We start from the raw sequence: 15,480 nt of genomic DNA on the forward strand, positions 1-15,480 counted from the left end.
ACACTCAATACCAAGTTTATACTTGCCAGACACCAGTATAGCAGAATCATCGGCATATAATAAAAGCTTATTGTTTACAACTCCTGCCATGTCATTCACATATATTAAAAATAGCAAAGGCCTAAGTATTGAGCCTTGGGGCACACCTCAAGTGACATTTTCCAATGATGATTATATACAAGAAACATCAGTACATTGTTTACGACTAGATACGTATAATTCGAACCATCTAATAACATCAGAGGAAAAACCCTATCATTTTCAGTTTATCAAAAAGTATGATATGGTCAACAGTATCGAACGCTTTTTGTAAATCGAGTAGAACCATGCCAGCACAATTACCAGTATCTAAGTTAAACCTTATACACGGCCGTAAATCACGCGCGCCACATCTTTTTTGAGATGCACTGATAAATGAGCCAATGCTACTTTCGAGGTGGCGCTCAGACCCGGATGTTTTGAAATTTAACGGATAATTTTAAAGGGTGATTAGGTTGTATATGTAATTTCACCATATTTCGCATATTTTTAAACATCGGACAATGTAGTGCGATTCAGCGATTATAAATTCATCCAAAGATGTACTCAAACATACAATCACAACCCATTTGGAAACGTGAGGACCTTTATAAGTTTTGTCATGGTAGAAATCGTAAAAGCAAATCGATGTATTTCGCCTGTATGACGTGCAAATTCCCAGCCAATTAAATCGCTAATTACATAAAACGATTGCTTTGAACCTGTACACGTGAATGACGATCTAATAGATAAGTTTGCATTTTTCAAAAAGAGATGGAGCCAATGCCAAGGAGGTGGCGCTCAGACTAGGAGGTGGCGCTAATGCACATTTATAGCCATTTTAAAGTGAAATATTTTATGTTATGGTTTCTATTATGTTTACAGGACTTAAATTATTTTTTGTAAGTTAACTACTTCAGCACATTTGAGTCGCGTGCGTTTTTAATTAAAATGAGTAGTTTTCTAATAATGTCTTGATGGATTGAAACGTTCGTCTTTATAAGATAAGAACATTTAACATGTATTATACAAAAAAGTTAACGGAAAAAGACCGAGCTATTTTCATTTGTTTGGAGTTGATAGAAGGAAAAACAACATATATGAGCCTAATTAAGATTCGTCGACCATGGCCTTTTAGTAAATTAAGCATTTGGATAAAGGGGCACAAATCATCGTTTCAATAAGTAATATCTTCTATTTATTTCGTGAATTATCATAATGTATACAACTATTACTGTTGATGAATTATTTTGTTAATGGTGAACATTAAGTTATTGGTTTTATTTAGTATTACAATTTATATGTCATACACAATGTTTTGTTCATGATGGTGACTTCTTAATTGAGATGATCACTTATACATTAAAAAAACTACATCTTATTAATTATAAAATGTGTTTATGTTCTGTAAAGATTTTGGCCTTCGTATGTACGTTGAAAAAAAATAAATACAGTATCTATCAAATGTACGTCATGTGATAATGTAATTGCGATACGACTGTTAATTGATACATCCTGCATTGGCGCCACCTCCTATCATTAGCACCATATCATAAGCATTGGCTCCATCTCTTTTGGAAAAATGCAAAATTATCTACTACCTCGACAAGAAGCCAATATTTGTGTGCATGCAACATCTAATGAATGTTGTACGCAATCGTTTGATTCCGTTATCGATTTAATTGGGTGGATATTTCCTCGTCAAACAGGAAACAATCATCGAAATGCTTTTAAAAACTACACCATGCCACAACTTATAAAGGTTCTCACGTGTTTAAATGGCTTGAGAATGTATGTTTCTGTACATTTTTGGATGAATCAATCTTCGTTGCCTTGCACTTCATTGCCCGATTTTAAAAATAATGCGAAAGATATTACAAAAACATATAAAACCTAATCACACTGTAAAATTATTCATGAAATTTCAAAACATCCGGGCCTGAGCGCCACCTCGGAAGTTGCATTGACTCATTTATTAATGCATCTCAAAAAAGAGGTGGCACGCGTGATTACCGGCCGTGTATATAGTCAGATAGATGTATCAGACACGTGTCGGTTGAGAAAGATCTCCTAAAACCTGACTCAAACTCATACAATAACTTCTGCTTATTCAGATTTCTACTTGGTCATAAACAATTCTTTCAAGTATTTTGGAAAATATACACAGAATTGATACAGTATGTAGTTGCCAACTTCATTTTTATTACTCTTTTTATACAATGGAACAACTCGTGCAGCTTTAAAGTCATTAGGTACAACACCTTATATTACAGATAAATTAATGACATGAGTAAGTGGACAACAAATAATTAAAGCTCCATCTCTTACAAAACGTGATGAAATACCGTCTAGACCTGTTGCTTTACTGGCATTAAGTTTATTTAGGTACTTAAGTACATTGTTTTCTGTAACAATAGAGAAAGAGCAACTGTTTTGAAAACCCCTTAAAAAAGCAGACACGAAATCTTTGCCGAATGTTCCTAAAGATTTTGGCAATTTACTTACAAGTTTAGATGCTACTGTTTTTAAAAAAACTATTAAAATGGTAAGCCACTTCCATCTTGCCAAAAATAATGTCACCATTAATGTTCAAACAAATATTTCCAGAGGTACATTTTTGGGGGGGGATGGCTTACCTAGTTCTTTAAGTGAATTCCACAGGTATTTGGAATCATTTTCATTTTCAATGATAGAATTTTTGAAAAAGTCCCTTTTTGCACAAAATATAAGATTCTGAGCCTTATTTCTAAGAGATTTTAAATTATCATAATTCTCAGATGATTTTACTTTTTTATAAGTATAAAAAGATTTATCTTTAATACATTGTAAAATTTAATTTGTGACCCAGGGCTCAGTTCTTTGCTTAATTCTAACAACTTTCACAGGAGCAAGTTTATCAATAACTGACAAAAATATGGATTTAAAACTGCACCATGCATCAGACACATTATCAGATAAAAGCACAGGAGACCAATCAGTGTTTATTTAATTCATCTGAATATCTTCCTTGTTATAGTTTTCCAAGGATCTTACTTTAACATAATGTGTTTATTTATACACTCCTTAGAAACTTTCCTTGTACAGTATATAATGGAATGGTCACTGAGACACTCCTTGGGGAGGTACTTGAAACATCAGTGTTAAAATCACCTAAAATAATACAATTATTTTCATTAAAACATGAATTTGAGGAACACACATTTTCTAAGAGATAATGAAAGTTTGTTTGTCTAGGGGGGGGGGGGGGGGGATATAAATACAACCACATTAAATAGGTTTAGTTTTTGGTAACAGTATCTCAAACCAAAGAGCTTCCAATTCATCGCGTAGAATATCGTCTAAAGTGTTAAAAGCTAGGTCATTTTTTTTTCGGCATAGATGTTTAACATAGCTTTTCACCTTAACTGACCTTTTAAATTACGCCAGTAGACCCGAATGAATACACTTTATTTATTATATTGGCTTATTTTTAGCATAATCCCCCAGATCATTGGCAACATAACCCCGTCTTTGTAGTATAGGATGTAACACTGTACAGTGTAGGGAGATGCAGACTTATTTTCATTTTCATACGAAACAGAGACACACATTTTAGCCCAGTTAAAATTACGTAAATTCCATCCCCAAGACTTTCAGGGTCAGTGCTGGGTCAAGAAATCGCCAGGGAAAGGCGGAATTTACTTTCAATTAACGCTTATGTTGATAACGCATTATTGCTTTCAAAGTTTCAAATATTACGAATTTAATGGAAATGAAAACCTATCGGTAAATGCCGTTTGTCTTGTCTTGTGAGACAATACTACCGAAATAGTATAGTGTCCATGATATAAGGGAAATCATTAACTTATCTAGCCACACATATATGACGTATGCAAGCCAGAATAGGCTTCCGACACTTGTTGCCAGTTTGCTACAAATAACACCGTGTGACTTAAATTTGCTATCGGAAAGTATCGTGGATCGATGTTCAATTAACAACACACAATAAGATTATTTAAAACCCGCGTCAAGCGATAATGGGTTTTATTCAAAACTCTGCCAGTGCAGCTCCGGCCCGGCCAGAGCATCCGCGCAGTCTTGTCAAGATATGAATATAAAATGGAGATACCACGAAACCTTTCATGTTTTCTATAGCGGAAAGCGTAGTCCCTTACCAGACTTCACAAATGCGCAGGCTTGACTTGAGCTACGCTTGCCGCAAATGACATAAGACCGATTTTCGCCTGACGCGGATGTAACAGTGTTATTTGCATGTTTGGAAAGAAAACTGCGTCTGAATCAAATATCAACATACCATATGTTTCGATGACGAAAAATAAATTCATAATAAACTAAAAATAAAAATAAATATATAAAATTTAAATTTATAAAATAAAATGTGATCTCATGCAGTAAAATTTGTATCTACGAACACTATTATGGGGTTTATATATGTACACTTCATAATAAACATTTCGTGCGATGGATATGCGACTATTAAGTGAACAAACAACAACAACATAACTACACTGTTTTTTTAAATAAATTTTATAACTTCGAAACGTCAATTTTGTACCTTTATTTCAAAGTCAGGATATACGCCGAATATCTTTTTAAAAAGATATTTCTTGTTTATGTAGCGTTTATTTTCATGCGCTTTAGTACACCATTCGTTTACATTATGAAGCATGAATTGTGCGTTTTGCTCATTTGCTCAGAAAAATAATGTCATTATTATACAGAAGAATGCATATATTTCGATTTTGATAGTAAGCCCGAGGTACATTTGATTATTCTGCTAAATTATTAATATACAGCCCGAACAATATTGGTGAGCTTTTAAATCCCTGTTCTACCAAGCATTATTTGTCAGATTAGTTGTTGCGTTAGGAGTCAATTAACATCAACTCTTGCTCATGATTTCCTAAATAAATGTCGTAGTATGTTGAGGAACTGGCCTTGTCCGCCGACGGTTAATAGTTTTGCTAGCAAGCAGTCTCTATCTACACTGTTAAACGCTTATATTATGTTTATTGAAATACCCATATGTCTGTTAAAGTTTCGAATTTTGTGGCAAACTGTAAATGGGTGGTTTGTACAGGAACGCAATGTACGGAATCCATTGTTTTTATCTACGAATATATTGTTTATGACGAGATATTATATCAAGCGTTTGTTAAATACACTTGAGAATATTTAACCATCTGTCGGATTAAGACTTATCCTTCAGTAGTTAAGCGGTATGCGTTGGTAATTCGTGTTGGTTTATGGTATCGATTTTATAACAGACGTTGGTTACACTGAACCCATACATGACACATTTTGTGGAATTTCAAGGATACCATATTTATTCTGGAATTCTAGCAATAAATCCGGTAGAAGTCTTTACACCATATTTTTTCCATTTCTGCATTTCAATACAGGCTTTTGTTCTTCAAAGCTTTATTTTCACGTGCTTTTGATTTATTGAAAACAATTTTAAAGTCAGTCTTCCATGTTTTAAGGACACACACTGATGGGTCGTTTACAATACCTCCGTTTTCGGCTAGGATTTGAATCGACATAGCCGAGTCGTGTTTTCCTAATACTTTTATGTGCTACCAAAATATACTACTCAAATTTTGGTTAGGTTCACTTTTTATAGTATGTGTAATTTGAAGTTCACCCCTAGCTAGAATCAGCAAGCGTCACGCATCAATGATAAATCAATAAATAAAAAAAAATATAAAAAACATACATTCTTATGTCAAAACCTGCAAAAAAACAATTTAAAATAAATTAAATTTAACTGAAAATAATGTGAAAATAAAAGGGATCCTTAGCAAATTTTGAGTAGTATACATAAAAATCCGCTGTGCCTGTAGATTTATTTGCTGATGTCTCTCATACGTTTACGACTGTTGATCTCTCGATCCATATAGTCTTTGTTGCTTCCGATACAGCTGTCTAAGTTGGATTTGTTCGCGTTTGGTAACGGTTCATTTCAAAATGTCTTCACTTTAGCTTGTTTCGTTGTATAATACATCTTGAGTGCTATCCCACCAGGACTTACATTTATTTCGGAAGGATTCTTAAAAATTCTTTATATACACTTAAAGTTTACTTTTTCGATAAGTTCATCGTAATATAAGTCACATACATTACTTTATAACGCGTCCACGGTACTTTGATTGCCAAGACAGTTTTGAACTTCTTCAAGTATGGTCGATAATGTATAAATATCATTAAAATCAGCAGTGAAAATTTGCCACTTATTGGACTATTGTTGCTCTTTCCATATTTATCACTCGTAATTTTGACATCGCAAGCTTTGTTTGTTTTGTGTGCTTATGTCGATCATTGACCAGCCCGGTTTTATACAGAATGTCACATATAAATTGTTGAAACTAAGTTCCTCAAATGATTTTAATACTTAAGAGTTTAAGTTTGTTTGTTTTTTCAAAATTAAGCTTCTAAGGCATTTATTAAATGAACTTTCAGACCACGTATCTGGATAAGTACTTGTTGAATAAACAGAATTGAAGAACTTGCTCAGTAGAGGAGCTGATAATTGTTTACAAGAAATAACAAATCAAGTACAAGCAGATCAAGTTCACTAATATTTCCTCTTTCCAAACTCCAAACGCATAGAATACTTCTATAACTTATAAGTTAGAGTTTATAATAACTGAAAAGAGTACTTAAAGTACTTAAAGTGGACAAGACAACGGTCAACAGCTAATAAGCAGAAATACTGAAAACTAAGTAACTGTTGACGTCTGCCAAATATTTTACAAACGATATCTTGTGCGCCAAATTGTGTTCATTGTCATACCGTGACTCAAATGTTTACCATATATAGTGGTCACGTAGTATGTGCGACTCATGTCCCTAGGTCAAAGGTCAATGTCGCCATTAGAGGTCTTATAAAGTGTATCACGGTCACGGTGCAGGTTGTTAAATAAGTCAGCATGTTTTAATGGTATTGGCATGTTGACAACGGTCATCTTATTCTCCCCGTCAGAAGTGTGTACATTTATGTTTTTGTGGAGCAAACTTCTTCCTTCAAGTGATTAAATTGAAACTTCAAATGTGACATGACCATGAAATGTCGATGTGCAAGACACTTTTTTCATTCAAAGTTATACACACATTTTTGAGTTACTTTTCTTTGATCATTGCTTACAAAGCACAGTCCATACAATGTTCATAGTTTGTGGAGCGTACTTTAACAGCTAGTCTTAACTGTTTTACTTAAAATTTCAAATATTTCCTCATCATAATGTGCGAAATATATTTTCTTAGCCGAAGTAATCAATACAAGAACGTTAAGATAATGGATAACTTTCATTGTTTACAGTGTGAACCGTTTTATTGTGGAATCATTGTTGATACGCATGATCAGTTGTTTGCTAAACATACGGCAATAGGAAGGTAAGATAATAACAAATGGCCAGATTTAAAATGTAAACTTCTGATAACTTTTAAGTCGAAAAAACTAATCATTATATAACGTTAAAACTGGAAGAGGGATTGAACCGCAATCTAGACCGTTTAGACGTAAAATAAGTGGGCAATCATCATTGATATTGATTGATGATTTGGCGGATGAGTTTGTCTGCAACAAAACGAGCCCAATTGTTCGGCTTAAATATACCAACATTATGGAAACTTTGAAACCAATGTGCAACAAGGTAACAAAATACGTCTTTGCATAGATTTAATATCTACGTGTATGATCTGTATAATGCGCAGTTGTCCATAATGCGATTTTTATGAGAAAACTTCACGTATATGTTTCCGATATTTCAATATGCATTGTTAATGCCGAGTTTTCCGTACATATGTTATTTACTAATTTCATCATGCCTACCAATATCTGATATGTAATCTGGAATGAATAAGTATTTCCAGAACAGAACAAGTCGTTATAATCTGTCTTATGTAATATAATGCGATGAATATATATCTATTGTGACTACATGTGAACGAACATCCATTAACAAATAAAATCTTTTCAGTAAACATCGAAAAAAGTAAAACAACAACTTCTTAAGATTCGTGTGTGGGGAAGGAAATCTTGGACTATAAGCAGCTTCTGAAATGATTAAAACTATCATACAGGTTTTGAGAAGTTTATTGAATAATAGATCAAGGAAGCCAAAAAGCCCAAGTGGACAAAGAAAGCGTACAGTGTTTACAAAGTTAATAGTGGTGGTAATACAAAGTAAAAATACGTTTATATTGCAATTATATATTCATTGACTATTAAATATTGGACTAAAGTATTAATAACTGTCGATAGTTTATCTATACTCAAATATGTGTTATTATGTCTAGTTGTAATAACGCTACTTAATAACATCAATTTATCAAATATATTTATTGTACACATACAAGGTCTTAATATGAATACTGTAATTGTAGTAATATTAATTGTTATTACTATAATTATACTTTATTCTTAATCAAAGATACTAAATTCATGTTATGATGTACATGCTTATGATAGCACTATACACAGCAGTATATACATGTTTATACTTATATAACAATACTATAATATAGCTCACGCATGTAACAATAGCAATATCACTAGCCCATGCTTACTACCTAAACGAAACAAAATAATAGGCAGCCCAAAGGCTGATATTCGAACATGGTATACGTGCATAAACAAATATGATAAGCATTTAATAAACCATAAATATATTGCAAAATATATTGAAGCTATATTTTCGTTGAATACATTTATAAACAGGCACGATACATTAAAGTAACCTTCACTAAAAAGATAATATTGACACTTAATAAAAGGTATTCAAATACACTTTTGACAGTAAATTTACAACGACCGGTTTATATATACATTAATCAAATCGAACATATGTATTACTATCCTAAACTACAAATGATTTATAGATGTAACAGCATAATTTGTTTAGCAACGGTTTATTTTAAGTTGTTAGTCATTCAAGAAATTTGATAATGTAAGGTCGGTGTCAGTAGTAATATGGTATGTACTGAAATCTTAATTCTGAATAAATCCTACACTATAAAACAACGTAATATTCATCTTCTTATGTATTACACATATTACACTTTCTTTTGCCTAAATGAACGGGAACAGGTCCATCTCCCACTTTTACATTTAATCTATTCGAAGAGCATTTTAATGTATTGTGCACAAATCTAGACAAAGTTGACATTTTTACATGGTAATGTTTTCATAAATTGACTCTGCTTGGTGTGCACAATTTTTCATGCCGGTTTTGAATACAATTGTCATTTAATCTCTACTTAACATTTCAAATGAATACCTTATCCTGTCCAATATCTTGAAAATACCACAACTCGTAAATCAATAAGTTACAAGACAAGTCCTTCTAAATGAACACCAAGTGATTTTATTAGGAGGGAATATCCGTTGTAAGTTTACGAGTTTGATAGCCATATTTACGTGACTAGAAAAATGACACACTTAAATTTAAAAAAAAAGAAAAGAAAAAAAGAGGTACGATTAAAAAAACATAAAAGAAAAATAGCATCCGTTCTCGATCCATTAAAGTAATATGTGTTTACATCATTACAGATGAGTTGTGTTTTTTGTATAAAACAGCATATAGATAAATAAATAATAAGTATATAAGTAATAATAAGTATACAATATTTGTTTAAAAATTTTGCTAGAAAACTCTTACTTTTATAATCAAATTAGGAAAAGAATAAAAGAGAATAATTATTTTCGTTTTTAGAATCAGCTATCGTATTAACAGTCGCTTATATGTACAATTATATACATGTTTGAATAACAATATAAATATAAAAATAAAGAGTACATAACCTGTGAGACGCGATTGCTGAGGCACTACAAAACTTTATGTATAACATTATGAGTAAGAGACAAAGGATCTTATCAATTTTTTGTCTGTCGTGTGAGTGAATTTTCAAAAAAGGTCATCCACTAATTTGTGCAGTCTTTTAAAAGACATCCATTGTTGGTCATTGTCCAATAGAAATTACAGAGAAAAAATAATCTCCCTGTTCAAATCAACCAGCAATATCATACATTACAGCCCTTTGCCCGGAGATAGAGCGGGTAATTTCACTTTTACCTTACGACGTGATCTTAGCGTAACCGATAAGTTACTAAAACGCCACGACACATTCCTTAGAAATTTCATTATTCAATTTAAAATACTTGAATGGATCGCATTCTCTGATCTTGCTGGGATTTATTTTAGTTTTCTAACAGTAAATACTATTAACTTTCAAAAGTATAAAAAAAGGATTTTTTTTTATTGGATATGGACCAATTACAAGAATTAAATTTGTAAATAACGATGAAAATATACCTGTAATCAATACAATTTTTACTGAAATTAATGATAATAATCAAATTCACAATCTAACGCAGTATTTGCACGAAAATATCGTTCAGATATTTGGGAGAGTATAACCAAAAAATAACAATAAACACTAGCATCAAAAATGGCCAGAATGGTAAAAAATAAAACAAAGGCGATACCTCGGAATTATACAAAATGAAATAATTGTTTCATCGAAAAGATAGCTTACAGCGAGCCAAATAATGCGTCTATACTCACTAACAATGGTTGGATTTCTGGTGTCATTGGTGGTTTGCACATATTTGATGCAAGGGTAGTTAGAAAATACAGACAGGGAAAAAACAATATGTCCCCGCCCCAAATTGAGGTTTGGAGTAGGTGGATATAATAAAAAGCATAGATTACGTTTGGGTTTCATTCTTCCCAAAAGTAATTCTATATATCAGATACAAAAATAGTGACCTTAAGTTTTGATGTCAAAGATATGATATATTAAAAATGTAGGCTAGTTATATATGTAGCCACATATATCGTGGCTTTGCTTCCAAAGGCCCACAGCCCCAGCTTGTGGGAAGCATAAGTTATGTGCCTTTTAAAGCAAACCGACGACTTATTCAAATACATACTTATATACTTGTACACAATTATTTACATATAGTCACGCATACAAAATTAAATATAAGTTTTATGTACAACAATCAGAAATTGCTTTAAAGCATCGATAGGCACCATTGTGAGAGAGGGAACATTGCTTATTAAACTCTCCGTGATAAAAAGAGATGTTGCTCATTATGAAAAATTTCCTTTTTTATCAATATGATGTCTGAAGTCGTCTGCAACAAATTAGTAAACTCCAGCGATAGTTTGATACTTGGTTAAATACTATTCATTCACACGGAGCCAAATTGTCAACACACTGTCAATGGACAGTTTTTTACCCTTATACCGGTATACTCACATCTGTAGCAGTAGACCTAAAACACAATTATGACAAAATAAGGATTTGCTCGTGATGCTGTCTTATCGCTTGCCCTAGTCAAGCTATAATTGGTAAATGATAAAGTGCTTTACATGAACCCAAACAGTTTATCAACAGTTGTATCAATTATGAGTGTTCAAAGAATAAATGTTAACTAGATAATATATCCAGCCCATTCAAAGTGAAAATGTAATTTGTGATTTTTATATAAAATGTTGTGACCCGGCCCACTACTCACAAATCACATTTTCATGTTTAATGGATTCAACCATTTATTTACATTACATAGTCAAACATTTACTCTTTGAACCCTAGTAATTGATCAAACTGTTGATAAATATATGGAGTAATGGGTTAAACATAGCGTGTTATCAAATTTCTGGTTTATCTATTGATAATACCATGTACTGAAATTCATTCACAATTGTCATTCGTAACCCTTTCCCTGTTTACCAAATTCTCCAACAGGCAACATGAACTGAAATTCTTTGAAAATGTGTATGTTGAAATATTTCAAACAGGAAAAATTAGAATAGAGGAGACTTTGATTATCTTGAGAAAATTTTATATTTATCTTATTTTCTTTTGTAAATCTCGCCTTACCAAAAGGCAGCAGAAAACGTTTGTATTAGGAAAAGGGTTGATAAACACCTTAATTAGCTCTATCACATATTGAGAGTGAGTAATATAAGCTTCAAACTGCCCTTACAATCCAAGTGAAATAAATAAGTTTAACTCAATAAGATCTCATATGAAATACTGCGTTTTCAAAGCTAACTTCTAACGCTTCAAACTGGTGGACATTAGGAACGAGTCCACTATTTACGGAGACTCCGGGAAGGACGAAGTGTTACGATTGATTGACAACGGTTATCCTATAAATCGAAAGCTAGAAATGCATGTTATATTCAATGGTTCAGCTTTGAATAGCGCGGAATAATGCACGAGTGCACTTCGATTTCCGCGTAAAAACGAGTGAGATAAGCATACGAGTGTCTTGTTTAATGGCGTCGTTAAGCGTTTATTTTAGATAAAGGGTTCACCGTTTACTCCATAGGACATAGGAATCAATCCGAACGCATGTCATAATTATTATCACAAAGCATATATTACTCATAACAATAGCGCCTCGTTTGATTGATTTAAATTGCATTAAAGGATAAGTATTTCAAATTTTGGAAGTGATTGATCACTTATATCGATATTAAGATATCCGGTTATTTGACCTATCAAGGATTACGAGGTAACAGTAGTATATCAAAACAAACGAGTATTGCAACAGAATGTTCCAAATGGGGTCGTTCAGGCAGCGAGATGATTTAACTTTTTTTCATACTCAACTCAACAAAACAGAGTTATTTATCCTTCTCAAAAATGCTAAAATCCCAACAATTGTTGGTATTTTAGCATTCGTAAGCATAATCATTTGAGATGAGCAGGCTAAAAGGTGTATAACCTCGGTTACGGAATGGACAAATCGACTTGCTTTATTCGGAGAGGACGTAACCTCAACGTGAAATAATCTGACTTAACATCATTTTCGAAGGAACACAACAATCTGTTGTACTATTATGGGAGAGACTTGATATATTTATGTAGTAATTCCCTGCTTAAAAAATGAAGCAGACAACATGACGTATAAAGAAACAAAGAAATAGGCAAACTGTCTATGAAACAAGTGTGCGTTTCAATAATAAAAGGGGAAAATATCGAGACTTGTGCAAATTATTTTTTTATATCAATGCTTTTAAAAACCATCTATTGAAAAGGCTTTATAAGGCGTTTTTATCAGGGAAAGGGGTTAACTCTTTAGTCACGGCAGACGAGTCTTTGTGTCCTACATCGAAACACACTTGAAACAATTATATAGAAAGTGTTCAGGGACTTTTCATACATATAAAAAACTGCAGGCCTGTAATTTGCATACATTTTTACAAATCTGATTTAAAGTCGACTATTACAAATTTGCTTCACGCGTGGATGAAGTACACTTTACGTTCTTTCGCATTCACGCAATTGTTTGTCTAAAGTTTGAAGACAATCAACAACGTAGTACTTCGAATGTTTTTCCCGCTTTTCTGGAAACCTCTGCTTTTGAAAAAATTGTTTATCGTCGTCGGCACATTATCTTGCTATAGAATGTTTTCAATTCCTGTCGGTACACAGAGTCAAAGATCATATAGATGAAGGAATTGCACACATTATTAAGATAAAAGAGGCAGCGTGTTATCTCTACTGGAGCTCTCACCTCTTCGGCATAGAATTGTTCGGCCAAACGCATCAATGGGTAAGGCACGAAACTGCATACATAGAGAACCGTTACAACGGTAAACATGTATATCGCCCGTTTGATCTTATTGAAATTTTTAATTTCCTTCTCTTTTAACGGAGCGACGTGTGATATCCTCTTGTAATTGATGTAACAGGCCTTCATTATTTCAGTTTCATGTTCGGAACTAACCTCGTCCTCTTCATTGCTTGTGGCCGTTGTTTGGACCTGTATGCTCTCTGATTGGTCACTCATGCCTTCCGATTCTCTGTTGGTCATTTCTTTTGCCGCCATTTCGATTTCTTGTCCTCGTAATTGTGCGGTCTCACCACCTGGTTCCGTGTCCTTGCATGGTCCCTTCTGCTTCATGTTGTTAACGTTGGCTTGATATCGCCGAAGTCGTACAACGATGAGGACGTAAAGTACTGACAATGACGAGAATGCGGCAATAGAACAAGTCACCATAATCCCGTTATAACTTTTTACTAAATGCGAGCCCTGGTATTCCTTTGACTCTTTACATTGGTAGGCGTCTGGGTGTATTTCTGGAACTTCTGTGCTAGAAAATATGATAAGCACAGGGAGAGTAGAAAAAGCAGCTATCAATATTATTATAACACACACTATCTTGGCAGCTTTGACAGTTATCTGGTGTCCAAACGGCTTGCACAGGTGCATGTACCGGTCCACTGCAATGTCCAATGGAGGGTAAGAGCTTGACCCTTTATCATCACGCCGGAAGCATAAAACCCAAATCGACATAACATGTCAAATTCTTTGGAAACTTTTATTGGAATGGCAAAGTTGATCATAGCTGCTGGAAAGCAAATGCATGTAATCAAATCCTGAGCTGCGAGAAAGAGGGTAAACAACCGAGTTGAGTTCTTTGGTTTTTTAAAGAAGTAATAGTGAAAGATATGAATGTTTCCGAAAATGCCTGGCAAAAAAAGTATCCCTAAGACGATAACATTTCCAAGATGCCGTTTGGCATATTCGTAAATCACCTCATCAAGGGTAGACATCCTGCTGATATCTAGGCGATGGAACGTTCTTTAAAATGTCACATTTAACTCCAAGTAAGAACATTCATGCGTGTTGACATGGTGTCATGCATGATACGTTAAGTCTCGAATTCAGTTTTTATATCCCGTTTAAAGATGATCCCAAAATATGAAGCATCAGTAGACGACAATTTCCAATCATTGCAAATGATATCACATTGGTAATTTAAGTTAAACACGTTGTAACAAAAGTAAGATTTACTCGTTTTGTATTTAAACTTCGGCTTATCGGATAAGGAAACTACCGATCCGAAGCTGAAGGCTAGATGTGTGAAATTCGGTCAGTGACCCAAATATTCTCATCGTTTTCTTTGAAAAGTGGGAATCCTAAACTTGTCACGTGCTTCCGAAGAAAACCGATGTTATTTTCCTTGTTACAAAATCTGCAGCAGTCGACATCGAATTCAGAGAAGCAAAATGCTAAAACATATATAAACAGCTGCTTGTTTGATTTATTGAAATCAATTAAAGTTGATTTGAAGGAGAATTTGGTCATTTTGAGATATTTCTTCTTTCGTCTCAATGTTAACAAATGTCTTTTTCTGCACATCTAAAGGCGTTTCTATCTGGGAACGTAATAATATTATATGGTATGGTTGGTAGATAAGAGAGATAAAAAGAACAAAAATACCAAGAACACTTGACTTGATTTTGGCGTTTAAGATTGTGGTCTAAGTAGCTTGTTAAGTGTTTTGTGAACAGAAGAGTGGTTAAGTGTTTTGTTTACAACATTTTACTTTCTTAGAACAGAAAATATACTAGCGAAGACTGTCAGATGGCCGGCTCTTATAACCACTCTTATCCTCGTGATTTAACTAAGATAATTCATCCTATGGCCATTTCGTA

The 15,480-nt window shown here is 33.4% G+C and overlaps 1 protein-coding gene across 1 annotated transcript; it reads right to left on the bottom strand.

Moving 5' to 3' along the window:
• Positions 1 to 8,097: 8,097 nt before the first annotated feature.
• LOC127875203 (uncharacterized) lies at positions 8,098 to 15,186 on the bottom strand. Its single transcript, XM_052420059.1, has one exon. The coding sequence runs from the start codon at positions 14,333 to 14,335 to the stop codon at positions 13,412 to 13,414; it is 924 nt and encodes a 307-aa protein (XP_052276019.1). The 5' UTR covers positions 14,336 to 15,186; the 3' UTR covers positions 8,098 to 13,411.
• Between the last annotated feature and the right edge of the window lie 294 nt (positions 15,187 to 15,480).

This window comes from Dreissena polymorpha, chromosome 3 (genome assembly GCF_020536995.1).
Source record: "Dreissena polymorpha isolate Duluth1 chromosome 3, UMN_Dpol_1.0, whole genome shotgun sequence".
Lineage (NCBI taxonomy): Eukaryota > Metazoa > Mollusca > Bivalvia > Myida > Dreissenidae > Dreissena > Dreissena polymorpha.

Excerpts from the sequence above, each read along its gene's own strand:
- LOC127875203 (XM_052420059.1), bottom strand. The coding sequence starts at position 14,335 with ATGTCGATTTGGGTTTTATGCTTCCGGCGTGATGATAAAGGGTCAAGC.